The sequence below is a fragment of the Leopardus geoffroyi genome, chromosome A1 (assembly GCF_018350155.1).
Source record: "Leopardus geoffroyi isolate Oge1 chromosome A1, O.geoffroyi_Oge1_pat1.0, whole genome shotgun sequence".
Lineage (NCBI taxonomy): Eukaryota > Metazoa > Chordata > Mammalia > Carnivora > Felidae > Leopardus > Leopardus geoffroyi.
The window spans coordinates 80271975-80299698 of NC_059326.1; the positions used below are offsets into that span (position 1 = coordinate 80271975).

Consider the following 27724-nt stretch of genomic DNA (forward strand, 5'->3'; position numbering starts at 1 on the left):
GTGTGACAGCCTTTGGAGGTCTGGGGGTGGGGTCCTCATGATGGGATCAGTGCCCTTACGAGAAAAGAGAGACCAGAGCTCGCTCCTTCCACCATATGAGGACACAGTGAGAAGGTGCCGTCTGCAAGGCAGGAAGGGGCCCAACCAGAAATCGGATCTGGCCCCCCCGGACCTCTGGCATCCAGCCCCCACGGCTGCAAGAGGTTAAGGGTCTGCGACGAGCGGCCCCGGCTGGCTGAGATACTCCCATTGTTTTTTTAAGTTTATTTATTTATTTTGAGAAAGGGAGAGACAGAGAGAGAGAAAATCGCAAGCAGGCTCCGCGTCACCAGCATAGAGCCCAACTCCGGGTTTGAACCCACGAATCATGAGATCATGACCCGAGCCGAAGTCAAGTCAGACGGTTAACCGACTAAGCCACCCAGGGGCCCTGAAAGACAAGTACCTTAAGCTCACGGCCACCTCCCAGGAGCCCCGGCAAGGGGTCCACCAGCAGTGAAAATACAGTCTAAATCAACACAGACTCCACACCAAGGGTCTTCCTATAATCCTTTTTAATAATACGCACACTCATACGGCTGCACCCACGTCAAAGCAGGGATTCCTGATTGCGTAGAAGCTAACATGTCCAGAATCATCGTGATACCTCAGGACACAAGTACCAAATGGTAGGACCCAGGAGGCACCGATGTCTGAGAACAACATAAAAGTGGTGCGGGGGCCACGCCGGGTGCCCTCCAAAGCCCGGCCACGGCCTCCGGCAAGGCCAGGTTGTTAGGGAAGAGGCAGCAGGGGACAGCGGTCTCTGGGCGTCTCGGCTCAGAAGAGTGGTTTCTGCAGAGGATTCGCTTGTCCCCCCACCTCCCGGTACAGTGACACAGACCGAGGGACCGTTCCCAGCGGCCGCAAAACCACCAGCTGGCGTTGGCCCCGGGACCTCCTCCTGGTGTGCGGCCCCACTAAGGAACACGCTGGGCTCTCCACCCGCCTCCGACCGCGCTGGTCATCCCCTGGCCGATCGTGTACCCCGGGGCTCGGCGCCCCCATGCATCAGGCACAGCACCCAGATGGGGTCTGTCCGGGCGTCTTATAACTGGCGATGTCCACGGTCTGCGGCGGCCCCTGGGCTCTCTGCCGCGAGATCACAGGCACCACCAGGTCGAACAAGGTTTCAAACAGCAGGTCCACGTTGTGCCCGGTTTTCGCACTGGTCTCAAAGCACATCTGCTCAGCGGCCGGCACATCCTTCTCGTCCAGCATCTTGTACTTGAGGATCTTTCTATACAACGCCACCGCGTCCTCTGGCTGCACCTGCTTGGGCGCTTTGGGCGCTCCGCCGCCACGCCCAGCCACCCCAGGGCCCCGCCCGTCCTTCTGCTGGTCCTCTGCAGCCGGCTCCTCGACGAGGTCCACCTTGTTCCCCACGATGGCAAAGAGGCAGTCGGTGCTGGCTGTGTCCGTCAGGCCCAGGAACCTGTCCTCCAGCTCCAGCAGACTCTGCGGGTGGTTGACGTCGTAGATGAGGATGACCGCGGTCGCTCCCCGGCAGTACATGGAACCCAGGCCGTGGAACTGCTCCCGCCCTGGCCGGAAGAGGAAAAGAGACATGCAGGTTATCTCTCGTCCGAGGTCGGCAACCCCAGAGGGACGATGGAACCGTACCCCGAATGCAGGTGCGGCTGGAGCTGGGCCTGATCGAGACACTGGCATGCACAAAGAAGGGAGCATCCCTAGGGGCGCCCGGGTGGCTCAGTCGGTTGAGCATCCAACCTCGGCTCAGGTCAGGATCTCGCGATTCGTGAGTTCGAGCCCCGCCTCGGGCTCTGTGCTGAAGGCGCAGAGCCTGGAGCCTGCGTCGGATTCTGTGTCTCCCTCTCTCTCTGCCCCTCCCCTGCTCATGCTCTGTCTCTCTCTCTCTCTCTCTCTGTCCAAAATAAATAAACACTAAAAAATAAAATAAAAGGAAGTGAGTGTCCAGGCCCTCAGGGACCCGGGGGCACCACCCCCTGCTCTGGAACCACAGCTGTTGGACCTGCTGTTACAGGAAGCCTGGTCTCCAAAGGAAGCTTTGAATTTTACTGCATGCATTTTTTTTTTAAGTTTGTTTATTTTGAGACAGACAGACACAGCATGAGCAGGGGAGGGGCAGAGAGAGAGGGAGAGAGATTGAGAATCCCAAGCAGGCTCCACACTGTCAGTGCAGAGCCCGAGGCGGGGCTCAATCCCGTGAGCTGTGAGATCAGGACCTGAGTTAGATCGAAAGCGAGCCCCCCAGGCGCCCCTGCATGCATTTAAATCCAGTATTCAGAGAAAGGGTCATGGGCTCACACTACCTGGTAGAAAGGGATCCCTGACAAAAAAGAAAGGAAGAACTTTTGGCCTGGGGGGGGGGGGGTCTCAGGAGCATGGACTGAAGGCAGGTTGGTTACCTACACACATATATTCACATAAAGCACATGTCCTCTGCCAATAAACCACTGTTTTCATTCAGCTAAATGACCAAAGAAACACAACCAATTGCCACCCCAATCCCCAGTTATTCTGAAATGGCCTTGACTGCCTCACTTTAAGTTCCGGGTGGAGAGCAGCCTGCTGAGAAAGACGGCGTGAACCTACACCTGACAGCTGACTTGCCCTCGCACAGAGCCAGACCCAAAGCCAGGGCTCCCCTCTTGTCCAGCAAGGCCCCACATGTCCCCCCAAAATGATCTGGAGGGGGAGGGGCGGAGAAGGTGCCGCCCAGGACCAGTCGGGCAGGGGCTGGAGGGACGTGTCCTGCCCTGCAGAGATGCTGAAGGTCAAAGTGATGTGCCAGAAAGCAAGTTTCCCAGGGCCGCCTGCTGACCAGCGGAGTGTGCTCTGGAATCCAGCACCCACAGAACAGCCTTCCTGCCCGTGAGCATCAGCACGACGTAGCCCTGACACAGATCGTCTCATCACAAGTTCCTGTGAAACGACGCCCCGTGCCAACAGGCAGAAACTCAGCTGTGCTCTCCCGTCGCTTTCTGGACCCACCCTGGGAGACGATGGTCAAGAAGTCTTTAAAAACCAACTTTAAAACTGGCAACAGCAGGCATTAGTTAAAAAGAAAAGAGAGGGGCGCCTGGGTGGCTCAGTCGGTTGAGCGTCCGACTTCAGCTCAGGTCATGATCTCGTGGTCTGTGAGTTCAAGCCCCGAGTCAGGCTCTGGGCTGACAGCTCGGAGCCTGGAGCCTGCTTCATATTCTGGGTCTCCCTCTCTCTCTCTCTGCCCTCTCCCGCTCATGCTGTCTCTCTCTGTCTCTCAAAAATAAATAAACACTAAGAAAAATTAAAAAAAAAAAAGAGAGAGAGGGGGGGGGGCACCTGGCTGGCTCAGTCGACTAAGCGTCTGACTTCAGTTCATGGTCTCACGGTTCGTGAGTTCAAGCCCCAAATCGGGCTCTGTGCTGACAGCTCGGAGCCTGGAGCCTGCTTCATATTCTGGGTCTCCCTCTCTCTCTCTCTGCCCTCTCCCACTCATGCTGTCTCTCTCTGTCTCTCAAAAATAAATAAACACTAAGAAAAATTAAAAAAAAAAAAGACAGAGGGGGGGGGGGGGGCACTGGCTGGCTCAGTCGGCTAAGCGTCTGACTTCAGTTCATGATCTCATGGTTCGTGAGTTCAAGCCCCGACAGTTCAAGCCCTGTGGTGACAGCTCAGAGCCTGGAGCCTGCTTCGGATTCTGTGTCTCCCTGTCTCTCTGCCCCTCCCCTGCTCGCACGCTGTCTCTCTCTCTCTCAAAAATCAACAAACATTTTCAAAAATGTATAAACAAAGAAGAAAAGAAAGAAATGCTTCCCCACCATCACCACTGACTAGGACTCTCCTTTCAGACACTAATCGTCTAGAACGATCCGGGCATCGTGAGATCTTCCAACAGGAGAGGTGACCAGCCCCACATGCCAGAGCCCACAAGGCCGACGAGGGGAGAGTGAAGGGACATTCCAGTTATCCCGGGGGGACCGTCTGTCCGTCTGTTACGCACTTCACTGGGGACAAAAGGCCAACTGTGTTTGAGCCCATGCCGAAAATACTTTTCCTTTCCAGACAAAAATGTCTGATTTGCCTTTAAAAAACTAAAAAAGTAAATAATACGGACACACCAAGAAAAAACTCAGAGTAACGAAGGAAGTAAGAATGGAAGAATCCCAAACGTTAGCCTGAAAGGAGAGGAGACCAGAGCTGCTGTTCCGATCACCCAACCGCTCGCCCAGGAGCCAACGCAGACAGAGTGTGGCGGCCTGGCAACCAAAGAATTTTCGAGTGAGCCGTTTCTGCACCCGAAATCCTTACATTCTGGCTTAGACACAATCTGCGGCGGGTAGACGGTCACAAGAGTGCGGTGCCCACACGGGCACGGGGTAGTCGCACCGGGAACAGAGGTTCTGAATTTAGCCCTGGCCCAGGGCCGGCGGGAGCCCCGGCATTTCCGGCATCCAGACACAGCAACAATAAAGGGGTGGCTCCCTAAGACTCGGCCTTTGAGAACTGGCTCTGTGAGCCTCGCACAGTGTTTGAACTCCAGACCTCGTAAGTTTTCTGCAGGTCTGTGAACGCAGCTGGGCTGTGAGGTCAGGCTCCCATTAACACATGGGAAACACCTGCTCCAGGCCTACGTGGGCTGCGGGACCCAGCAGTGCACAAGCTCCCCTCCCGTGGCCACCAGGAGGGTGTCTCTCTCTCTCTCTCTCTCTCTCTCTCTCACCCACTTGCCCCAGCCTGCGTCCCTACGCCAGCTCCACAGCCGAGGCTCTGGGAAGTCCGGGAGTTTCCTCTATTTGGCTCACACTGAGGAACTAACAGCCCGGTGGCCTGATTCTGGGGACGCCTGGGAAGCGGCTGACCTGTGCCAGCCAAGGGGGGTGCGGGTCAGCGAGGGCCAAACTGCAGGCCAGGTGGGAAGCCAGGCTGCCAGGCTTGGAGTGGCCCCGCCAGACCACCTGCCAGTGAGCTGGAGGCAGGAGTCCGGGGAGGGGCCCAGCCTCCTACGCCTCCAGGAAGCGGCCAGGGCGGCCCCTGCCGTGGGGGTCCGCAGGGGCTGGGGGCCGGGAGCGCGTGTGATTGTCCAGGAATCCTGGCTTGTCCGTGAAGCAAATCACTCCCGTTCGCCCACATACTCACATAATGCAGACCCTTTCTTTTTTAAGGCTGAATAATCTTCCATTGTACGCACAGACACGTGTTCTTTATGCATTCATCTGTCAAAGGACATTTGGGGTGTTTCCATTCCTTAGGGACTGTGAATAATGCTGCAGGGAACACAGAAAGGCCACAAGCCAGTCACGGGACAAATACCGGTTGATGGACTCCAAGTAGGGGTCGGTGGCAACCAGGACCTGGGGGCAGGGGAGAGAGGGAGGGGCAGTGACCGGGAGAAAGCAGGGTTGGCATGAGGACAGTGGACACAGCCACGAGGTCCTCCCAGCAACCGCACAAAGGGGGCCTCCCCCCCCCCATTTTACAGAGGGAGAAACTGAGACCAGAGAGCACAGCAAGGGGCCCATGCACGCAGGAGCCGGGAGCCCAGGTACTGGGCAGTCTGTGGTCTAACCAGCCGTGGGAGAGCCTGGCTCCAAGCACAGACTATCCGCACTCACAGCCCCACAGTGTGACCCTGGGCAAGTAGCTGGGCCTCCGTTCCGATCGCTGGAACGCGGGCAGTCCCGCCAGCGGGCGGCCGTGCAAGAGGACATAACCGGGACAGGAACCACCTAGACGTGCACCTGCTCCCACCAAGCCCCGCGTCGGTGCTGCTTAAATAGACGGAGGGTCAGAGCCCTGCCCACCCAAGGATAAACACCTTCCCAGGCCCCTGCATCCTGGTCTCTTCATCAGCACGTCTACAGACTGTCTCCGGGGCCTGTTGGCCACTCTGGCGGCCGACCAGTCCCCTACCCTGTCTTACTGACCAGCCTTACTTTCAGAGATGGCCTTCTCCCGTTCTGGGGCGCCTCGTCCCGTAGCTGCCGCGCGGGATCAGCGGAGCTTTTCCGCCCACCAGCAGCCCCGGGGACACAAGTCGGCGAGCGGCCCGCAGGTGTCCCAGGCAGCCTCTGGACCACAGGACACAAACTGTTCCATTGCTTTCGCTTTTATTTGCAGCCGTCCTCGGGCCAGGTGACCGCCCGCCCCCTTTACCCTGAACACGGTCTCGTTCTTGCTTCCGCGGTCAGAAGCAACTGAACGCATGGTGTGGCCGTCAGAAATCACGCTGCGACGCGGGCTGCACGTTTGAAACATGTGCATGTACTGCTTCATTAATTCCAAAATGATAGTGATGCTCGGGCCCCTCACCCCAGAGCCCGTAAAACAGGATGTGACGGGGGGGGGGTCGGTACCAATATCCTGTCAGAAGCTCCCTGGCGCATGTGACGTGCAGCCAGAGGTGACAGTCAAGTAAAAGCCAGTCACTAAATGTGAGAATCAGAAAGCGGTTTCTTTTTTCTTTTTCTTTTTTTTTTTTAGTTTATTTATTTGTGCTGAACGGACTGTGAGCGTGGTTGGAGAATGGCCCGTGGAAACAGCTACCCCCAGGAATGTTCACAAAAGCACAGACGTTTAAAGCTCTTCTGGTGCAATGAGAAAAAGGAAGCACGTGTCCTCCCGGGCTGAGAAGAGGGCCTGGCCATCTGGGGCCAGCACCGGGCACAGCTGCCTCTATAATATATGCGCACCGAAGACCCAAGGACACTTCATCCAGGGACGCACTGTCCACACAGAGGCTCCAGTCTGCCACCCCCGCAATACCTGTGTGTGGTTACCTTGGCCACAGGCTGTGCTGTCCAGTTACATGGTCCAATGTTAGTGTACATGTTGCCATGAAGGTATTTTTTGAGATCTGCAATCAACTGACTTTAAGTAGATCGCCTTCCGTGACTTGGGTGGGCCTTACCCAATCAGTTGAAGGCCTTAAGAGCAAAGACAGAGAGTTCCTGGAGAAAAAGGAATCTGGGGGCTCCCGGGTGGCTCAGTCGGTGAAGCATCTGACTCTGGATTTCGGCTGAGGCTATGATCTCACGGTTCGTGGGATCAGTCCCAGTGACAGGATCTGCCCAACAACATGGAGCCTCTTTGGGATTCTCTCTTTCCCTCTCTCTGCCCCTCCCTTGCTCGCTCTGTCTCTCTCTCAAAATAAATAAACTTAAAAAAGTAAAAAGGAATTCTCTCGGCTCACTGGCCGCTTGTCCACAGGAAAAAGGGAAGTGTCCTGCAAAGGGTTTCCAGCGGTGGCGAGGGTCGCCGTGACCCAAATGGCTCACCTCTTCGCTGAGGACGGTCCGCCCCGCTCCCGGGCCCCACTGCCTCCCTCGCTACACGTAGACCCAGCAGGGGAGCCCCTGTGCTGCCTGTGAGACAGAGCACACACCCACAAACACACCAGCCTCCCTGCCTGGGTTTCAACACCCGAACAGTAAACACGGGAAAGACAGGGCTTCCAAAATCGGGATCCAGAACACCTTCATCCGGGACGGGGATGCAACCGGGAATTGCAAGCTGCCCGGCATGTGGCAGCCACAGGACTCGGTCCACGGAGGCCACAGGGCCACGGGCCGAGTCCCCGAGTCCTCGCCTCTCACAGAGGCCAGGAGTCACAGACGGAACCAAAGCACACCCACGTGCGGGGGCCTCTCCCGCCCCCTCCACGCGCAGGAGAAAAACTGGGCACCTGTGCCCTGCAGTGACCCACGGCGGAGAAGCGGACGGGAGGGCTCCGACGGCAGTGACCGCACGTGCCCCAGCCCACGCACACGGAGCGTCCCCAGCAAGGTCAGCAAATCTGCCGGCTTCCTGAAAACACGTCCCGCAGCTGAGCCCGAGCGGACGCTGCTCTGGGAAGGACCTCGGGCCTCTGATCTGATCGACCGGTGAAGGAGTGCGCATCCTGGTCCGGCGGCCCGTCTTGCTAGAGAAACGCGAGAAAGAAGAGGGGGTAACCGCCGAGACACTAACGCTTATCCACCCGGAGGCACCACGAGGGAAGCGGTCCCGACACCTGTCGTCGGAAGCACACGTGACTCATCCGAAGTGGGTCAGGTCAGGGGGCGGAGACCCCTTGAGTGGGGGGCTGCTTTGGCCACGTGTTCTTCGGGCCCTTATGTGACAACACGGGGTATTAACCCCCAGCAGCAACACTGTCACGGCACCTACCTCTGTGGGCACTGCACACGGCCCGCACACGCTCGGTCACCTTGAGGGCACCGCACGCGGGCAGGGGCCACGGCCGTCAGGGTCCAGAGGCCCCGCTCCCAGGAGCCAGCTCCAAATCCTACACGAGCATGGCTCGGGGGGAGGCTCAGGGCTCGAGAAAAGAATGCCAGTGTTTCAAAATCTAGAAGAGACAACGGGGTGGTTTCTGTCATCCTCTTATCAGAAAGCGAGCAGCCCCAAAGAGGCCAGGTAAACACAAAAAGTGAAACACCGGCATCTGAAGAACTGGCTTCCCCGGGGGACAGACGCTCCCTCCCAGCCAGGCGGCAGTGTGGACGGGTGGGAATGAACCATCTACCGTTCTCAGACAGACGGGACCACTGCGCACTGTGCGTCCACGCCCTTCCACGGGTAGGGCGAAGCCCGGTCTCGCTCACACGTCTGCTCACAGAACCTCCCAGAAACTGCAGGGAAAGACCTGAGCCAATAGCCATCAGCTGGACATCAAAGAGTAGGAATTTAAAAGGAAAAAAACCCCACTCCATATTAATGGGGTTTTTTTCTGCCAGAAGGAAGAATTAAAAGCCCAACACCAAGTAATAAATTACACCAACAAAAGAGGGGATTAAATAACATTTTAAAGACAAAGACCCGAGCCTGTTACAGGAGGCGTTTTCCTCTTGCCCAAACCCACAATGATTTCCAACTAATAGAATAACAACATATGGGGCATAGGAAGGGTGTTTCAGAAAAATGAATTTGTTTACACACGTTGTGCTTTTACCCAAACCCGCACGCGTGTCATTTCTGTTGTTTCTGTTTGATAATTTGAAGACTCAACCAAAAACAGCGAATGTGTCATATGCCCAAGTGAACCAAATAATTAATTGCACCTAAATTAATCCTCTGTCTGTGACTCACCAACTGGGCTTTCTGAAATAACTACTAAGGTTATATAATAATAACTAGAGCTTAATTCTCAAATTACCTCACTCTCCTCCAACAGGAGTGTACTAAAAATAATTCAGTAATAAAACCAAGTAATTCAAATAAAGATATGATCTTTAGCAATCTAATATTACGAAAAAGAGGCAATTCCAAAGAAAATACACTTATGTAATAGATTTAGCTTTGAATAAAAACCTCTCACATACCAACATATTTAATCCAATCTCTTTTACCTCCAACAGACATTCTGTTGTCCTGTGATAATTAACTCTTAGAGTGAGATTAACAAAGAAAAATTCAATTATTTGCTAAATTCTCTACTTATTAAAGCAGGGGACTAAAATCATTTCAGATTTTTAAAAAAATTTTTTTAACATTTTATTTTTGAGACAGAGAGAGACAGAGCATGAATGGGGGAGGGTCAGAGAGAGAGGGAGACACAGAATCTGAAACAGGCTCCAGGCTTCGAGCTGTCAGCACAGAGCCCGACGCGGGGCTCGAACTCACGGACCGCGAGATCATGACCTGTGCTGAAGTCGGACGCTCAACCGACTGAGCCACCCAGGCGCCCCATTTCAGATTTTTTAAAGCAAGTTTTAACTTGTTTCAAAGTCGAGACTCAACTGCAAACAGCGTATGAAGAAAACTCTTTAACTTTATAGAGAGCTTTCTCGAAATATCAAGTTATCTAGAATAGCCTCTTATCTAGAGTAGCCCATTCAGTAAATACCCCAGTTATGTCTAACAGCTCTGCAATCCAGAACAACGTTTTATTCTTCTCCGTAATATAAAGTCCTCTGAGAAATACACAGCAGAAAACAATTGCTTTTCTGTTAATTCCATCCTGAGGGAAGCACATTAAACCTTTTCTGAGCAATTCTAAGGAATCCAGATAGATGTTTACAGCTAGATGTTTACAACGTCTAGCTATCTCTTGCTCAACAGATTGGGTATGTTCTCATAGAAGTCCCTGGAAAGTACATTATTCATTGACAGATACCGTAAACCACAAATGCCTTCTGAGGATGGCGGGTCAACCTGGGAGTTCCTGGAAATTATTTCACCCATGGAACGGTGCAAAAGCCCTTTGAAATCAATCACATTGAAATATGTTGTTGGAGCTCATTTAATATTTAAATAGAATATTATAGTGTACATAAACGTAAAACTTCTAAATAATTACTTAGAACAGTCAAATTCATAGAGACAGAACACAGAAGGGGGGCCACCAGGGCCAGAGGGAGGGGTCCTGGGGCTGGTGTTTAATGGGTACTGAGCTTCAGCCGGGAAGAGGAGAATGTTCTGGAGATGATGGTGGCTGCACAACAATGGGAATGTACTCAGTGCCACCAAGCTATATATTTGATTAAAGTGATAAATTCTGTTCTGTGTATTTTACCACAATAGAAAAATTGTCTGGGGCACCTGGGTGGCTCAGTCAGTTAAGCGTCCGACTTTGGCTCAGGTCATGATCTCAAGGTTTATTGAGTTCGAGCCCTGCGTCAGGCTCTGTGCTAACATCTCAGAGCCTGAAGCCTGCTTTGGATTCTGTGCCTCCCTCTCTCTCTGCCCCTCCCCTGCTCATGCTCTGTCTCTTTCTCTTTCAAAAATAACTAAACATTAAAAAAAAAGGTTTTAAGAAAAATTGTCTATACTTAGAGAAAGAGAGAGGATAGGTAGAAAGAGCATAGGTAGATGACAGAGATGGACAGAGACATAGAACTGTATGTAAAACAAAGCGCCTACTAAGAACACCAGAAAACCCAAATGGCCGAATCCCTGCCTGTCTGTACCTTCACAGCTCATTTCTGCAGTAGCTGCAGCAAACACAAAGTAATTCTTGTCCACCTGGAACAAGAATCACCTGGTGATGTGGTTTACATGCAGATTCTGATTCAAGAGGTTCGGTGGGGCCTGGATTCTGCTGGATTCTTCCAGCCCACAGACCTCCCTCTGGGAAGCAAGACTGTACAGCCTTGAAGGATCCAGGGCAGCTCTCATCAACCCAGGACCAGATACAGTTTTAACCCAACGATGCAACTCAAACCTGCATTTGCCATTTCTACACTCCACCCCTCCAGTGCCTTCTCCTGAGACTCTGCACCCGGTCCTAGTTCCCCGGGGGGAGGGGGGAGAGGGCTGCAGGGGGTTCAACCCAGGAAAGCTGAAAGGCACCACTCACCAGGTGTTAGAGCTTCACTCTTGAGCAGCAGGGACCTGGACTACGCGGTAACCAACCAGAGTTTATCAGATTAGAAAAAATTCGGTTTGGAATGTGCTTCCGCAGCTGCTGTGGAAAAGGTGCAGAGCTAAGCAAGTAGGTCAACACGCTTTGAAAAGTGGGAACAGAGTGTTCTCAGACGCTCTACAATTGCAGGGGACCACACTGCTACTTCACAAGGCCCTGTGATAGGTGAATCACACACTGTTCCCAGCTACTCGTAACGCAAGATCCTCACAGCAGAAGAGTTCCAGTTAGGATAGAGAGTGCCGGGGAGGCCCGGTTGGCTGAGAGTCCGACTCTTGACTTTGGCTCAAGTCGTGATCTCGCAGTTGTGGGTTTGAGCCCTGCATCAGGCTCTGCATGACAGCGAGGAGCCTGCTTGGGATTTTCCTCTCTCTGCCCCTCCCCCTGCTCGTGTGCACATGCACTCTCTCAAAATAAATAAATAAACTTAAAAAGGTAAGTTCTAGTTATGATACAAACTCAGGAAGCATTTAAAACATCCTCCACTCAGTCTGGCTTCTTGTGGTTTAGGAGAACTGCTTCCTCTGTGCTCCATTATTGACACAGGGGCCTCAGTGTCCTCACCAGTGTCCTTGATTCTGCTAACCAAGTCTCACTCCCTCTGAGAACTGCTGTGAGAGCAGTTCAAACTTCGATTGAGATTCACTCCAAGTGCAGGCAGAACATCTTGTGCACGCACAGGCATGCACATATGCACACACGCATATGCGCACGCGCACACGCATGCACACATACACCTACGTGCACACACGCACATGCACATGCATGCACATATGCACGCACACACACATGCACACATGCATGCACATAGACACGTACACCTACATGCACACACGCACATGCACATTTATACGCCCTTGTGCACATGTACACCTACCTGCACACACGCACATGCACATACATGCACATGTGCACGTGCACACACTTATGCGTGTGCATGCACACACACATGCACGCATGCATGCACATAGACACGTACACCTACATGCGTGCACATGCACAAGCATGTGCGCATACACACGTGCACACACATGAGTGCATGCACGCGTGCATGCACACATACACGTACACCTACATGCACTCACACGCATGTACCCACACATGCACACACGGGCACTTTGTTCTCCTCACTATCTGGGTGCCCATTTCACAGATCTGGAAGCAGAGGCCCAGAGCGCTCACACAGCTGCTCAAGGGCCCCCAAGAAGTCAGCCTCTCCTAACACCAGCAGCAGAATGAATGGTCTGTGTACGAAAATGCCAGGCAGTAAGTGTTTGAGCGGCAAGGGCAGGCCTCTAAATTCTGTTAGGAAAAGCACTAGGATATTTGGTCAAGCACTTTTTTAAGCAATTTCTACTCTGAAACATGTTAAAAGGCAATTTTCAGGGAAAGGCAAAATCATGACTCCCAAACAGATAAAAAAAAAAAAAAAAGTAAATACAGAAACAAAACAGATGAACATATGCGGGGAGCAGGGAGCTAGGGAGGTGAACCATAAGAGACTCTTAAACACAGAGAACAGACTGAGGGTCGCTGGAGGGAGCTGGGTGGGGGATGGGCTAGAAGGGTGATGGGCACTGAGGAGGGCACCTGCTGGCATGCGCACTGGGTGTCATATGTAAGACACGATCACTGGGTTCTCCTCCGGAAGCCAATACTACATGGTATGTTAACTAACTTGGATTTAAATAAAAATTTGGGGGGACAAGTAAATATAGGGGGGCCTGGCTGGCTCAGTTGGTGGAGCATGCGACTCTTGACCTCGGGGTCATGAGTTCAGGCCCACGTTGGGCGTTAGAACTTACTTTTAAAAAGAAAAAGTCAATATACGTTTGGGATCTTTATTTAGTTCGTTGAACTTAGTAAATGTACATTCAGGATCTTTATTTATTTCTTTACTTAGTTATTTAGTTCATTTAATGAGGGAGGCAGACAGAGGTCTTGAAGACGTCAAGAAGACAGCCGTGTAAGGACGCACAATGGGAACACTGCGTAACACAGGATGCACGTTACAGAAAGACACAGAGGATGAGGCAGTTAATGTGCAAAGGAGGCAGAACTCTCTTTTCCACGGGGGACAACAAGCCACCACACCCTCAAGTCCAAACCGGGGCCGATCAGTGCCGTTCCCCCACCCTTTCCTTCAAGCACAAAGTTGTCAGCCACCATCCCTCTCCACGACTCAGCTCCCAGGAGGAAAGACCACCACGGTCACTGCTAGCCCCCGAGCAGGAGCGCAGTGTTGACTGGGTGTGTGAATGGACAGTTCACACCAACCGACTGTTCACCCTGAGACACAGAATGAGAGGGAGCTTGGCGGTGGCCACACCGGACTCCGCGAGCTCGGACGAGCACAGAACTGAGAGTCAGCGCAAAGTTGGGGAGATAACAAAACCCTCACCACCACCACCACCCCCAAGAACAAGCACAAAGCAATATGTGAAAAGGGCCCAGTAAGAGACTATAAAATAAGCCCTTTAATGTTAAGAAAAGGGCCTCTTTACATCCACCATTCTTCATGTTTAAGCAATTAATGATTACCATACCTGGACTTTGGCCAAAATTGTTACCATTTTTTTAATTCTTTATTCCTATTGAATAATCTGACTCCGTGGAAACAGTGATAGTCTGGTCTTCAGCTGAAGCTGGAAGTCAGCATATGGCAAAATACATGAAAATTAAATGTCCAACTCAAACCACACCCATCAGTAATCCCAAAAGTCATTCCTTAGCCTGTCAGAGAAAAGCCACTAGAAAGGTGCAGGGAAAGATCTGGCCACCTGGCCCCCGCCCCCTTTACACAGGTTGAGCATTCTTACTCTGCACCAGGGAAAGGAAGGAGCCACTGTGTGCGCCCCCCACCCCCGCCATCCACGATCCTCATTAAGCTTCAGAATAACCCTGTAAACCAGGTTCTCTACCACAATTTTAGGACAAGGTCACTGAAACTCAGAGACAGAAAGGACAAATCCTCATTAAAAAGCATCCCAACTGATTCAGCTAAAAAATAAATAAAAATCTGCGGAGCCCGCCAGCGCAGCTGTGCGTGGAAAGGTGGGCACAGCTAAGTCTGTTCAGGTGGGACGCGTCACTCCAAGAAACGCCACAAGATGACGGCTTTCCACAAGACGCGCGGTCACACATCGGCCTTCTGTTTCTGAGCAAAAACTCCGCCTCCAGTGAGGGCACAGCAAGGCACTGACGCGTGCGGGGACACGGCCCTGGGTGGCTTCCCGGCACACAGGCTCTTCTGGACCCGGGGAGTTTGCTAACAGGACGGGATGACCTTTAGTGCCACAAACCACAGGGCGTGTTCGTCCTGCTCTGGGACCCAGACACGGAGACCTGGACGGTCACCAAGAGAGGCTGACAGGCCCACGGTGCCCAGCAGGCGTCCCACCGGCCCTTCTCGAACAAGATTGCCCAGAAACAGCACCGCTGAGTCAGGGGAGTGACAGATTCAGGACCTCTGTCTCAAGGACAGGTCGCACGCTATACTGCCCTACCGGCTCAGTACAAATGAGAGTGCCATCTCAGACATGAAGACAGGTGTACGAGGTTCAGGGGATTCCCCGTGGGAAAGAGTGGATGACAGGCCTGCTGATGCACAAATCCCATCCTGAGACCCGTGGCCCAAAGGCTGGAAATTTTTTTTTTAACGTTTATTTATTTTTGAGAGACAGAGCACGAGTGGGGGGAGGGGCAGAGAAAGAGGGAGACAGAATCAGAAGCAGACCAGGCTCTGAGCTGTCAGCACAGAGCCCGACATGGGGCCTGAACCCACGAACCGTGAGATCGTGACCTGAGCTGAAGTCAGGCACTTAACCGACGGAGCGCCCCCCTACCCGGCGGCCCCAGAGATATGTTTATCCTACCACTGCTGGGTGCAACACCGCGTCCACATTCACAGGCACGCTGGCACATCGTCACGTCGTGTGTAGGCACAGACTGCGCCTCGCACAGAGCACTTAACAAGGTCACTGTCCCTTTAGCCTAGATGTCGTTTCAGTGAAGGACACACAAGGCTGGGTGAGCAACTGCAGAAACCCTGGGGCAGTTTGCCCGGCCCAGCCACATCCGGGCTTTGTGTAGACTGACCCAGGTTGTGAACCTGTGGTTAACACACACACAGAGCTGGGAACGGCCCTGGCGTATACAGTAAGCGCTACACACAGAGCTGGGAACAGCCCTGGTGTATACAGCAAGCGTTACACACCCAGAGTTGGGAACGGCTCTGGCGTATACAGCAAGCGTTACACACACAGCTGGGAACGGCCCTGGTGTATACAGTAAGCATTACACACAGAGCTGGGAACGGCCCTGGCATATACAGCAAGCATTACACACACAGCTGGGAACAGCCCTGGCGTATACAGTAAGCACTACACACACAGAACTGGGAACGGCCCTGGCGTATACAGTAAGCGCTACACACACAGCTGGGAACGGCCCTGGCATATACAGCAAGCACTACACACGCAGAGCTGGGAACGGCCCTGGCGTATACAGCAAGCACTACACACACAGCTGGGAACGGCCCTGGCGTATACAGCAAGTGTTACACACGCAGAGCTGGGAACGGCCCTGGCATATACAGTAAGCGCTACACACACAGCTGGGAACGGCCCTGGCGTATACAGTAAGCGCTACATAAGCAGCAGCTATTATTTGGCCACAATCTGTGATGGTGCCTCATCTCAGGGAGGCTGGTGACATGGGGTCCCTGAAGGACTGCATGGTAGCTCATGGGCCAACACAGTGTCAAAATCATGCCATTCGATCTGTTCTTTATTCCTGAACGTTTACTTTCAAATACAGGCATGCGTTTCTGGTATAACCTGAACAAAAAGGCTTCCTGTAGGAGGTGTAACTGTTACTCTGCCCCAGGATGGATTCTTGACGCCTGTAAAGGCCGTTAATTAATGAAATTAAGAACTTTCGAAGAATATATAGGAAAGGGGCGCCTGGGTGGCTCAGTCATTTAAGCGTCCGACTCTTGATCTGGGCTCAGGCCATAATCTCACAGCTTGGAGGTTCGAGCCCCACATCAGGCTCTGCACTGACAACGCGGAGCCTGCTTGGGATTCTCTCTCTCCCTCCGTCTCTGCCCCTCCCCTGCTCACTCTTGATCTCTCTCCCTCTCTCAAAATAAGTAAATTTATTTTAAAATTTTAAAATTTTAAATTTTAAATTATTTTAAATTTACTTTAAAAAAAAAATAAGCCTTACTAAAAAATAAAACAAAACCAGGACAATTTTGCCAAAAAACCAAAGCTATTATCTATACAAAATTTGTTGCCAATGTTTAAACTACAAAGGCAGAAGCTTTTAAAATTCATGGGGGGGGGGGGGACATCCCAGGTTTGCCTAAATAGCATATTAAGTATGAAAGAGCATTTATAGGTATAACTTAAAGAACAGGACACGTTAAAAGTCCCAAGTCAATGTTGGTGCAAACGCAACAGAAGTTAAGTCTTCCCAGGGCGCCTGGGTGCTCAGTCGGTTAAGCATCCGACTCGGCCCAGATCACGATCTCAAGGTTCGTGAGTTCGAGTCCTGTGTCAGGCTCTGTGCTGACAGCTGGGAGCCTGGAGCCTGCTTTGGATTCTGTCTCCCTCTCTCTCCACCCTTCTCCTGCTCACACTCTCTCTCTCAAAAAAAAAAAAAAAAATAAACATAAAAATTTTTTTTTTTTTTTTAAAGAACCACGTCTTCCCAGAGTCACTGTTTGGGACTGACGACGGACGAGAATTATGTGTCAATATTCTGCATCTTCACTTTCAGCACCTGAAAACAGAAGCCACCTTTTTCTGACACCATGGTGTCTGATGTGACACCGGCTGTCCTTCTGATTTGTTTTCCCCTCCGGCTGCTTCCAAGATTTCTTCCCTTGGTGGCCCCTTGTCAGCCCCACTCCCCTCCTCTCCTTCCAGAACTCTGACGGCACAGTGTTGGCTCTCCAGGCCTTCGGGTCCCTGACGCTCTGCTCACCTCCCCCAGCTGCTGTCTGTAGTACAGCTTGGGTACTGTGTACTGCCCTGTCTTCTAGCTCGCAGCTCCTTCCTCTCTCTCCTCCGCTGGGCTGCTGAGTCCATCCACTAAGCTTCTTATCTGGGTTATCGCATTTTTTTTCAGTTCAGAAATTGCCATTTGGGTCTCCTTTAAATCTGTTTCTGTTGAGGCTCTCTGTTTTTGTTTCCTGGGTTTAAGGGCTCCGGATTGCTCCCCAAAGCATGCTTAGGACGGCCGCCTTAAAGTCCTTGTCGGTCACTGCACCATCTATGTGAGCTCTGGACTGGCATTCAGCGATTGTCGCTTTCAACTCTGCTACAGATCTTCCCGGTGCTTGTACGAAGAGCGGCTCTTTAATTGAAATCTGGACATTTCCGTCTTGCGCTACGAGATACTGGGTCTCACTTAAATCTCCCGTTTGAGCCGGATCCTTCACCCCAGCAGTGGGGGGCCGGGGGGCGGGGGGGCCGGGACTGGGGCCGGTGGAGGCAGAAGTCCAGACTCCCCATGCAGCCTCCACCAGCACACGGCGGGGAGGGCTCCTCAGCAGCTGGTGGGGACGTGAGCCCGGCTCCCACCATGAAGATGGGGATGGGGGTGCCCCGGTTTTTTCTGAGTGTTTGACTGGAGTACAACAGTTATTGTTGAAAAGGTCTGCCTCACTAGGCTACCCTTTTCCTGATCCTTTGGTGAAAGAACAGCCTTTTAATTTTGTTTTGTTTTGTCTGTGCCCTTTGGCATTTCTGGGCTGCTGGCTTCTTCAGCTCCCAGTTTGGGATAAATGAGGCAAAAAGAGAACCCAGGGAGCCTACCACTGTGTTACTCTGTGGACCCAGAAATCCCGAGCTGGCCTGCCTTCTCTCCACCTTTGAAATGAATGCTGGTTGGGGTACCTGGGTAGCTCAGTTGGTTAAGCATCTGACTTCCGCTCAGCTCATGATCTCACGGTTCGCGGGTTCGAGCCCCGCGTCGGGCTCTGTGCTGACAGCTCGGAGCCTGAAGCCTGCTTCAGATTCTGTGTGTCTGTGTGTGTCTCTCTCTGCCCTGCCCCCCTTGCATTCTGTCTCTGTTTCTCACTCAAAAATAAATAAACATTAAAAAACATTAAGAAATGAATGCTGGGATCTTCCTCGGCCAGCGGGCACAGGACAGCAGGACCGGGAAAATCTGTCAGCAGGTGACGAAGCCATTCCTCTAAGAATGAACGGCCCTTTAAACTTGTGTGTCTGTACACATGTGGGCAACTGTGGTTAAGATTTCTTCTTCACAGAAAGGGAAGTTATGTGAAGTCTCGACAAAGCAAGCGGGCAGGCAAGTCCGAGTTGAAATGATAAAGCCTGGAATTATCTTCCAGAGACGCTAGATGCGATCAGGCTTAGTTAACGAGCATGGTTGACCTGAATTAGTTAAATTCTCCTGAATGGACACCACACTAACCAGCCGAAAATACCTCTCCCGCCCCCAGAGTCCTCGGCGCCCCCTCCAGGCGGACTCTGGGCTGACTCCCAGCGCGCGCACTGCTCACAGGCTCGCTTTGTGCTCTGAAGTCGCTCAGCACAATGGCGCTTTGTCTGCCCTGCTGAACCCGGGGTCGGCTCCCTTCCACCTGTCTTAGTACCCACATTCATATTCAGGCCACTGTTTCTGATCGAGAAAACACAGGCATTCTGCGCAAGAGGCCGTGCACGCGGAGGGCGCCCACTCAAAGTGCACGGTAGCGGTACAGACGCGGATCCACCTCCAAAGATACGGGCTCCCCCACAACACAGGCTTTGCAGGTGTGACTTCCGGATCTCAAATGTAAACTAAGGTTATTTTTCCAAGAGCTGTTTTTTGTCGGGGCCCGCGTGGAGCTGACCTCCGACCCCACCCGCATCCGCATCTAGCCCCGAGAGGACCCACAGGGAAGCGCGGCTGAGGCTTGAGTGGAACTGATCAGGGTTCCCTCAATCGCCGTGGAATGCTCGACTCTCTGGGGAGTCTCTGCAACCAGAGAAAAGACTTTTAGAGAAGCGGTCTGCGCTCAAGGTGACTGAAACCGGGGGTCAGCTTAGTTTCTGCAGGAGGGGGCAGGAGGGGTAAGCACTTTCGTCTCTCGGTGCCACATGGTGTCTATTGCAACAGCGGGGCTCTACCGGGACAGTGTGAGAGCATGTTGTGTGCCAATAAAACTTTATTCATGATGACCAGGGAGGGCCCGGTCGGTCTGCTCATCCACAGGAAGCGGATGTAGCTCCCCAGATGCTGTCCTCACACACAAATACCAATTGTTGGGCAGAGGGTATCAGGACCACCAAAACCACTCAGCAGGCGGGAATACGGTAAGAGATTCAGCTGAGATCTGAGTCCTCCACCGTGGGTTCCACATTCTGCACAGGCTGTGCACCTGCTCTGCACCGATCCCTTGAGGCTGTCCAAACCACATGGCCCTCACAGGCCAGTCCAAGGTATCAAGGATGAGCAACGGTGAGGTCCCTGTCCCAGAGACCACCCTCGGGCTCATCCACGGCACCACCATCTTTTCCAACCTGAACGCACCTCACTTGGGACAAACATCCCTGCCACGGTTCCCCGGATGTAGGAGCAGCTGCCTAAATGTGGGGGGAGGGGGCCGTGGCTTCTACCCAGAGTGGAAGGAAAATGACAGGGGCTCACGGTCCTCAAGGAGGGTGCACTCACCTGGCATCCTCACTGTGTGCCACCCCATCCTTCAGACCGGGCCGAGGCCCTGGGCTCTGCACAGGCGGCCAGGACCTCTGAGCTAACGTCACAGGCACCATGACTTCATAACCCAGGACAGCAGCATCTTCTCCTGGGCTGCACTGAAGCTATTCGAGAGAAAGTTCTTTTTTTTTTTTTTAATGTTTTTATTTATTTTTGAGACAAAGCTGGGGAGGGGCAGAGAGAGAGAGAGAGGGAGACAGAATCCAAAGCAGGCTCCAGGCTCTGCACTGACAGCCAAGAGCCCGATGCAGGGCTCGCTCAAACTCACAAACCTTGAAATCATGACCTGAGCCAAAGTCAGACCCTTAGCCAACTGAGCCACCCAGGCACCCCTCGAGGGAATGATCTTAAAACCAACTGCCACCCTGGGATGCAAGGGTGGTCCAATCAATGGGACATGTCCCGTTAATAAAATGAAAGAGAAGAATCAGATGATCATCTCCGTAGACATAGCAAAGGCACTCGACAAAACTCAACATTCATTCATGATAAAAATCATTAACAAAATTAGGCACAGAAAGAACACATCGCAACATGCCAGAGGCCATCCACAACAAGCCCACAGCTAACATCACGTTCTGCGCTGACAGGTTGAAAGCTTATTTTCTAAGATCAGGAACAAGACAAGGCTGTCTACTCTCACCCCTCCTATTCACCACAGTTCAGGAAGTGCCAGCCAGTGCAATCAGGCAAGAAAAAGAAATAGGAAGTATCAGAACGGTAAAGAAAGAAGTAAAATTGCCTCGGTTTGCATGTGACTTAATTTTATAAAGAGAAAATCCTAAAGACTCAACCAGAAAAACTGTGAGATCCAGTCAATGAATACAATACACAAAATTAACATACAAAAATCAGTAGCATTTCCATAGACTAATTTCTGAAAAAGAAATAAACTGATCCCACTTACAATAGCATCAAAAACAATAAAATAGGGGCAGCCAGGTGGCTCAGTCAGTTGAGCATCTGACTCCTGATTTCGGCTCAGTTTGTGATCCCAGGGTTTGGGCTGTGTAGACAGCACAGAGCCTGCTTGAGATTCTCTCTCTTCGTCTCTCTGTCCCTCTCCTGCTTGCACATGCACTCACTCTCAATCTCTCTCTCTCTCAAAATACATAAAAACGTAAAGAAAAAAGACTTTATTCTTTTTATGTTTATTTACTTTGAGAGAGATAGAGGGAGAGAGAGTAGGGGAGGGGCAGAGAGATAGAAGGTGAGACAGAACCCCAAGGAGGCTCTGCACTGTCAGCACAGAGCCTGACTCAGGGCTTGAACTCATGAACCATGAGATCACGACCTGAGCCAAAACCAAGAGTTGGACACTGAACTGACTGAGCCACCCAGGTGCCCCTTTAAAAAAAAAAAAAAAAGACTTAAAAAAAAAAACAATAAAATCCTTAGGAATAAATTTAATGCCATGAAAGATCTCTGGGATGAAAACTACAAGACATTGATGAAAGAAATTGAAGAAGACACAAATAGGGGCGCCTGGGTGGCGCAGTCGGTTAAGCGTCCGACTTCAGCCAGGTCACGATCTCGCGGTCCGTGAGTTCGAGCCCCGCGTCGGGCTCTGGGCTGATGGCTCGGAGCCTGGAGCCTGTTTCCGATTCTGTGTCTCCCTCTCTCTCTCTGCCCCTCCCCCGTTCATGCTCTGTCTCTCTCTGTCCCAAAAATAAATAAACGTTGAAAAAAAAAAAAAAAAAAGAAGACACAAATAAATGGAAAGGCACTCTGTGTTCATGGGCTGGAAGAATTAATATTGTTAAAATGTCACTATTACCGAAAGTCATCTTTGGATTCAATGCTATCGCTGTCAAGATTCCAATGACATTTTTTTATAGAAGTAGGAAAAACACTCAAATTTATCAGGAACCACAAAAGATCCCAATTAGCCGAGGAAACCCAGAGAAAAAAAGAACAAAGCAGTCACACTATACAGTATGAAGCTATCGTCATAACACCAACTGCTCTGAATCCCCGTCTCTCTGAGCTCTCCATTTAGTGCAGAATTATTTACTGGGGCCCACTCAAGCCGCTCTTGTCCCTCGGTGACATGCTTGCCGGTGGTAATCGCGGCCAGAAGCGCGCAGCACTGGATGGCTGTTTACTCATTAAACACGAACACTGTGCTTCCTCATTCCAGATGCCGTTCAAGCACTTTGCCAATATTAACCTATTGATTCCTAACAACGCATTAGGCGGGTGCTACAACTGTCCCCATGTATAGATGAGGAAAAGGAGGTGGAGAGAGAGGACAGCCACCAAATCACACGTGTGGTCAGGGGCTGCGGCCGGCAGAGGATGACAGCCTCCCTCCCCGGCAAAGAAGTCCTAGCCCCTGGGGCCTGTGACTATGTTCAGTTACATGGCAAGGGGGGGGGGGGGGGGGGGGAGGGGGTCAAGGTTGCTAACCAGCTGAGAGATTGGCTGGATGAACCCAGGGTAATCACAGGGGTCCTTTCAATGTGGGAGGGGGCACGACAGTCAGGGTCCCAGCGAGGATGACAGACACCACTGGCCTTGGGAGTGGAAGATGAAGAATTTGGGGGGGAGGGGGCAGGCTCCAGGAGCTGGAAAAGGGCGAGGGGACAGACCCTCCCCCAAGGCCTCCCGAGAGGAGCGCGGATTGCAGACAGCTGGGTTCCAGCCCGGTGAGACCCAGGTAGGACTTCTGAGCCGCGTACTCTAAGCCACTAAGTGGGTGGCAATTGTCGGAGCAGCAGTAAAATCCTAGAGCAGACTCGGTGCCGTGACAAAGCGGCTGCTGTGATAAAGCTGGCGGGGCTCCGGATCCAGGTAGCGGCAGAGGCTGGAAGAAGTCAAGACGGCAGAGCCCGCATCGCCTGGCACAGACCCGCAGGGACACGGCTACTGCCAGCCCCGCTGGGGAGGCCTCAGAGAGGCAGGGAGGGTAGAGAACACCCGTGTCATCTGTGGAGGCCACGCGAGCCAGCAGGAGGAAACGTGGACGGTAAGCGTGTGAGCAGTGGGAGCTCAGATGGAAATGGGAGCTGCTCCCCGGAGGTGGAGGAAAGGGGACTTGGTGCTCTGTCTTCCCAGGACAGAGGGTGGGGGTGCAAAAGTGAGCCGCATGGCCCCCCTCCAGGGACTACAGCCTTGAGGGAGGAATAAATGAGGGGGCGTCTAGCCCTCCCGGGCCCTGCAGGTGCAGTTTATTTGGGGCGCACCGGTCGCTTCCCCATCTTGTTGTGTTTTCTTCAAGACAATAACCAGATGTGAAATGATGCCACTCATTTCCTTGTGCCCCACCTCCTCCTCTGGGGTTGAAGCCCACGGAAGCAGTGGTCCCAGGCCTGTAGCAGGGGCCAGGTTTACATTTGCTGAATGATGGGCGACGTCTTTTCAGACTGCTCAGACGGGGCAGGAGACTGATGAGGAAATGACGGAGAGGAGAGTGGTGGCGGGTTCTGCGGGGGCCCCTCTCGTCTCCGGGCAACCGTCCTCTGCTCCCAGGGCTCACCTAACCTTCGCAGTGAAAGCCTCACCTCTGTCTGCCCGACTAGGCAAGCGTCAGAGTGAGGAAGGGCCAAGGCGATGCATGCAGGGCGCCTGGACCGGACCAAAGTCTGGACCCTTCTCAGCTTCGGCCGGTCTCCACTGCCCCGTCCCTAACCTGGAAGTGATCTTTCCCTCTCCGAAGGCCCCTTGTGTCACTGACTAAGATGACCCATTCACCGGCCTCGCGCATCTCCCCTCCCCTCTCCAGCTGCAAACCGCCAGGTGCTTCGCTGTCGGAAAGAACGAGAGTGAGATTCTCTGAGCACAACTCTCAGCCTTACCCTCGGGTGACCTGATACCCTGCACACCCCACACTTCCACCCCGCCCGCCTCCTGTGACCAAGGGCACCCTTCAGCCAGCCTCCAGTGGGTCCTTATCCTCTGCCTTGGTTACAAAAAGTAAAGTGAACAACTTTAACAAACGACGTCTGTGGAATGGAGAGAAAGTTCAAGAACAAGGCAAGAGGAGGAAGAAAGTAGCCTCCCCTTCAGAATTCAACAAAGATAAAGGAAAGGTACCTGGACTCTACCCATGTGGGCATCTCCTTCCAAGTTGCCCATAACCCCACAGTGGCTGGGGTGCCAGGCACAGAGATGGCCCGTGTCACTGCTGAACGCCAGCCTCAGTCACCCTACGCCTGTGGACACAGGGCAGCAATGTGGACACGCGGCCCGGCCACCCCCACTGCCCCGGGAGGCTGACCGAGCTCACACTGAGTTCCAGGAACAAGAAAGCGGCAGCCAGGAAATGAGTCGCCGCCCCCGGGAGCCCGACAGCACGTCTGGGGCATGACATCTGCTGTCTTACAAAATCCCCCAGCGTTCAAGATTCCGGCTGCATCACGTCCTGGTTGCTGAAGAAAGTGGCCAGTCAAAATCACTTTGCTACTTCATACACCCTTGACGCCGGGAACGCCTGCTCGACACCAAAGGTCAGCTCCCGTCCCAGAGACCCCACGCCACACGGTTAAGGTCAGCCTCTGACAGCAGCCGCTACAGGGCTTCTCGGTGTGGGACCGCAACACCAGTCCCACGCTATCCTCTTGTACACCAACGACGACCAGTCAGCTGAAGGATCTGAGGGGCCAGCGGCACACCAGACAGACAAGTCACTTTCATCTGATCTGACTTCCAGAGTTTGTGTTTTGTCCCTACCAGCGCTTAGTGCTAGAAAGTCAGCCTAGGTAAAGGACCTCGGAGCCTCCCTGCAGCCTGGAGCTGGAGAAGAGCAGGGACCAGGACATTCGTCCCTGGGAGACTGTTCCCACGGCACAGTTGCAAATCGATTAGTCAGACATTAACCGCCAGAATACACAAGAAACAACAAGAAACAACTGCAGATGAAGGGGCGCCTGGTGGCTCAGTCATTTGAGCCTCCGACTTCTGCTCAGGTCACGGTCTCGAGGTTCATGGGTTCGAGCCCTGCGTCGGGCTCTGTGCTGACAGCTCGGAGAGCTTGCCTCGGATTCTGTGTCTCCCTCTCTCTCTGCTCCTCCCCTCCACATGCTTGCCCTCTCTCGCTCTCTCTCTCTCTCTCTCAAAAATAAACATTAGGGGCGCCTGGGTGGCGCAGTCGGTTAAGCGTCCGACTTCAGCCAGGTCACGATCTCGCGGTCCGTGAGTTCGAGCCCCGCGTCGGGCTCTGGGCTGATGGCTCAGAGCCTGGAGCCTGTTTCCGATTCTGTGTCTCCCTCTCTCTCTGCCCCTCCCCCGTTCATGCTCTGTCTCTCTCTGTCCCAAAAATAAATAAACGTCGAAAAAAAAAAAAAAATTAAAAAAAAAAAAATAAACATTAAAAAATTTTCAAAGAGAAAACGCAGGATGGAGGGAGAAGGGTAGATGTACATGGGTTGACTTCATGAATTCCATTTTAAACACAGAACTAGTTCTAAGTTTGTTCACTTAGCAGAACGGTACGCCCAAGCTAGTAAGTTTTCTAGACAGGAGCTGCGGGTATACTGATCACTTCTTCAAGTGCTGGCCTAAAAAAAGTCAGACCTCCAAGTTTCAGGCTTCTAGAAGGTGCGCTCCCTGAAAATTTGCCATCTTATTTACAGTTCCTTTACCTACTTCAAGCATTTTGTTCCTTTTCATGGAGAAGGAGATAAATTCTATCGTAATGGCTATTATAGCAATATATTATATATATCATAGCCACTACAGCAATAACTATAATTGCCAGTGAACTTTTGCAGGGCTAACAAACTGACAGCCTAAATCAAGACCCCCATCCCTACTTTGGAAAAATCACAAACGCTACATGCACTAAAAAATAACTCATTACTTCTCTTAAAAATGCTTCTACAGGGGCGCCTGGGTGGCGCAGTCGGTTAAGCGTCTGACTTCAGCCAGGTCACGATCTCGCGGTCCGTGAGTTCGAGCCCCGCGTCAGGCTCTGGGCTGATGGCTCAGAGTCTGGAGCCTGTTTCCGATTCTGTGTCTCCCTCTCTCTCTCTGCCCCTCCCCTGTTCATGCTCTGTCTCTCTCTGTCCCAAAAATAAATAAACGTTGGAAAAAAATAAAAAATAAAAAAAAATGCTTCTACAGAAAACTACCTCAAACCCCCCCCATGGCAGATACCAGCTCATCCCAAGCACTGATATCAAGCAGATGATTCCCGTGGTGGGAAATGCAGATGAGCTCGGGACTCCCAGGAGAGACCTGAGCTCTGCGTGCTTCCGGCTCTCCCCCTCCCCAAACCCTGCAGGGAATGCTCGGTGGCTCAACTTCCTCTTTTATAAAGAAGGGGTAATTTACCAGCTTTTCTCAGCCCTCAAGGTTGTTATGGATATCACATGAGATCACGTTCATGAGAACCTGGTTACCATTGTTACCATTAGCAGGCTTAGCACAGGACCCTGGGGCTCAGGAGCCAGACACCACCATAGGTTCAGGAGACAACAGGGGCTTCTCTCTTCAAAGCCCGGGTGCTTTTAAGTCACCTATATTGTCCCTAAGACCTACCCAGTGGCTGAGCAGTTTCCCTGCCAGCAAAACAGAACAAGTAGGGACAGAGAGGGGCCAAGGGCGGCCTCGCACTGTGACTAGGGGTCTGACCCCCCCCCCCCCCCGAGATGGGGTCACATGTCGTGCCAAGGCGGGACTCTGCACCGGAACCTTGCCCTGGGGACTCCTTCCCTAGGAGACCCCGGTCCTGGGGGATGCTTCTCTCCTACCGGAAACACCTCTTCCGCAGAGCCCCGAGACAGTGGCCCCGGGGGGTGCCGGCGACCCTCACCTGCCGTGTCCCAGATGGAGATGTTGTAGGAGCGCCACTGCTTCAGGTAGAAAGCACCGCCCACCGTGCTGACCGTGTCCGGGAAGCGCCGCTCCATGTACCTCTGTAGCAGCGACGTCTTGCCCACGTTCATGTCCCCCAAAAGCACGATCTTCCCGTCGGGCTTCCTCATCTTCCCTGAGGAAGGCCCCCGTCTCCTGCTCTCCGTGCCCGTCCGGCCCGTGTGCCCCGGGAGCCGCTGGAGCAGCCGGCCGCCGCCCCCAGATCGCTCGGACCCGGGACTCGCGAGGACCCGGACTCGCGGGAACCCGGACTCGCGGGGACCAGGGCTCGCGAGGTCCCCGAACTTGCGGAGACCCGCCGGGGTCCTCCCGCTCAGACGCCTGGGAGGGCAAGAGAGGAGGCACGTGTCCGAGCCCGGACAGGAGCGGGGAACGCAACCCGGCGCCCACCTGAGGCTTCCAGACCGCTGCAGTGCGCACCCGTCTGGGTCGCCCCGGATCCCGCCCCGGCCACGCCCCCAGCCACGCCCCGTGGTCACAGCCCCCTTGGTCACGTCCACGCCCCTCCCGGCCCCGCCCCTGACCCCGCCCCCGCCTTGGCCGCGCCCCCCCGCCCTCATCCGCCGCGCTGGACTGCGGACTCGGGGCCCGCCGGCGGGGCTGGGGCGGGACGCGGCCTGGGGGTTGCTCCGGCGGCTCGCGGCCGCAGAAGCGGAGCCCGGGGAGCGGCTCCCCCGCGCACGTGCCCCGCGGTGCCACCGGCCGAGGGCCACTCGCCCCGCCGCGCAGTTCCCCTGATCTGCGGGTGCGCAAATGTAGCCACCGGTCAAGGCCGTTAGAAGTTCACCTTCGAGGAGCGTCTGAAAA

At 53.2% G+C, this 27724-nt stretch overlaps 1 protein-coding gene across 1 annotated transcript; it reads right to left on the bottom strand.

Moving 5' to 3' along the window:
- Positions 1-537: 537 nt before the first annotated feature.
- On the bottom strand, positions 538-27361 carry RAB20 (RAB20, member RAS oncogene family). The gene is made up of 2 exons (XM_045482046.1): positions 26856-27361; positions 538-1583 (listed from the first exon to the last, which is right to left on the bottom strand). The coding sequence occupies exons 1-2, from the start codon at positions 27025-27027 to the stop codon at positions 1051-1053; spliced, it is 705 nt and encodes a 234-aa protein (XP_045338002.1). The 5' UTR covers positions 27028-27361; the 3' UTR covers positions 538-1050.
- Positions 27362-27724: the final 363 nt, after the last annotated feature.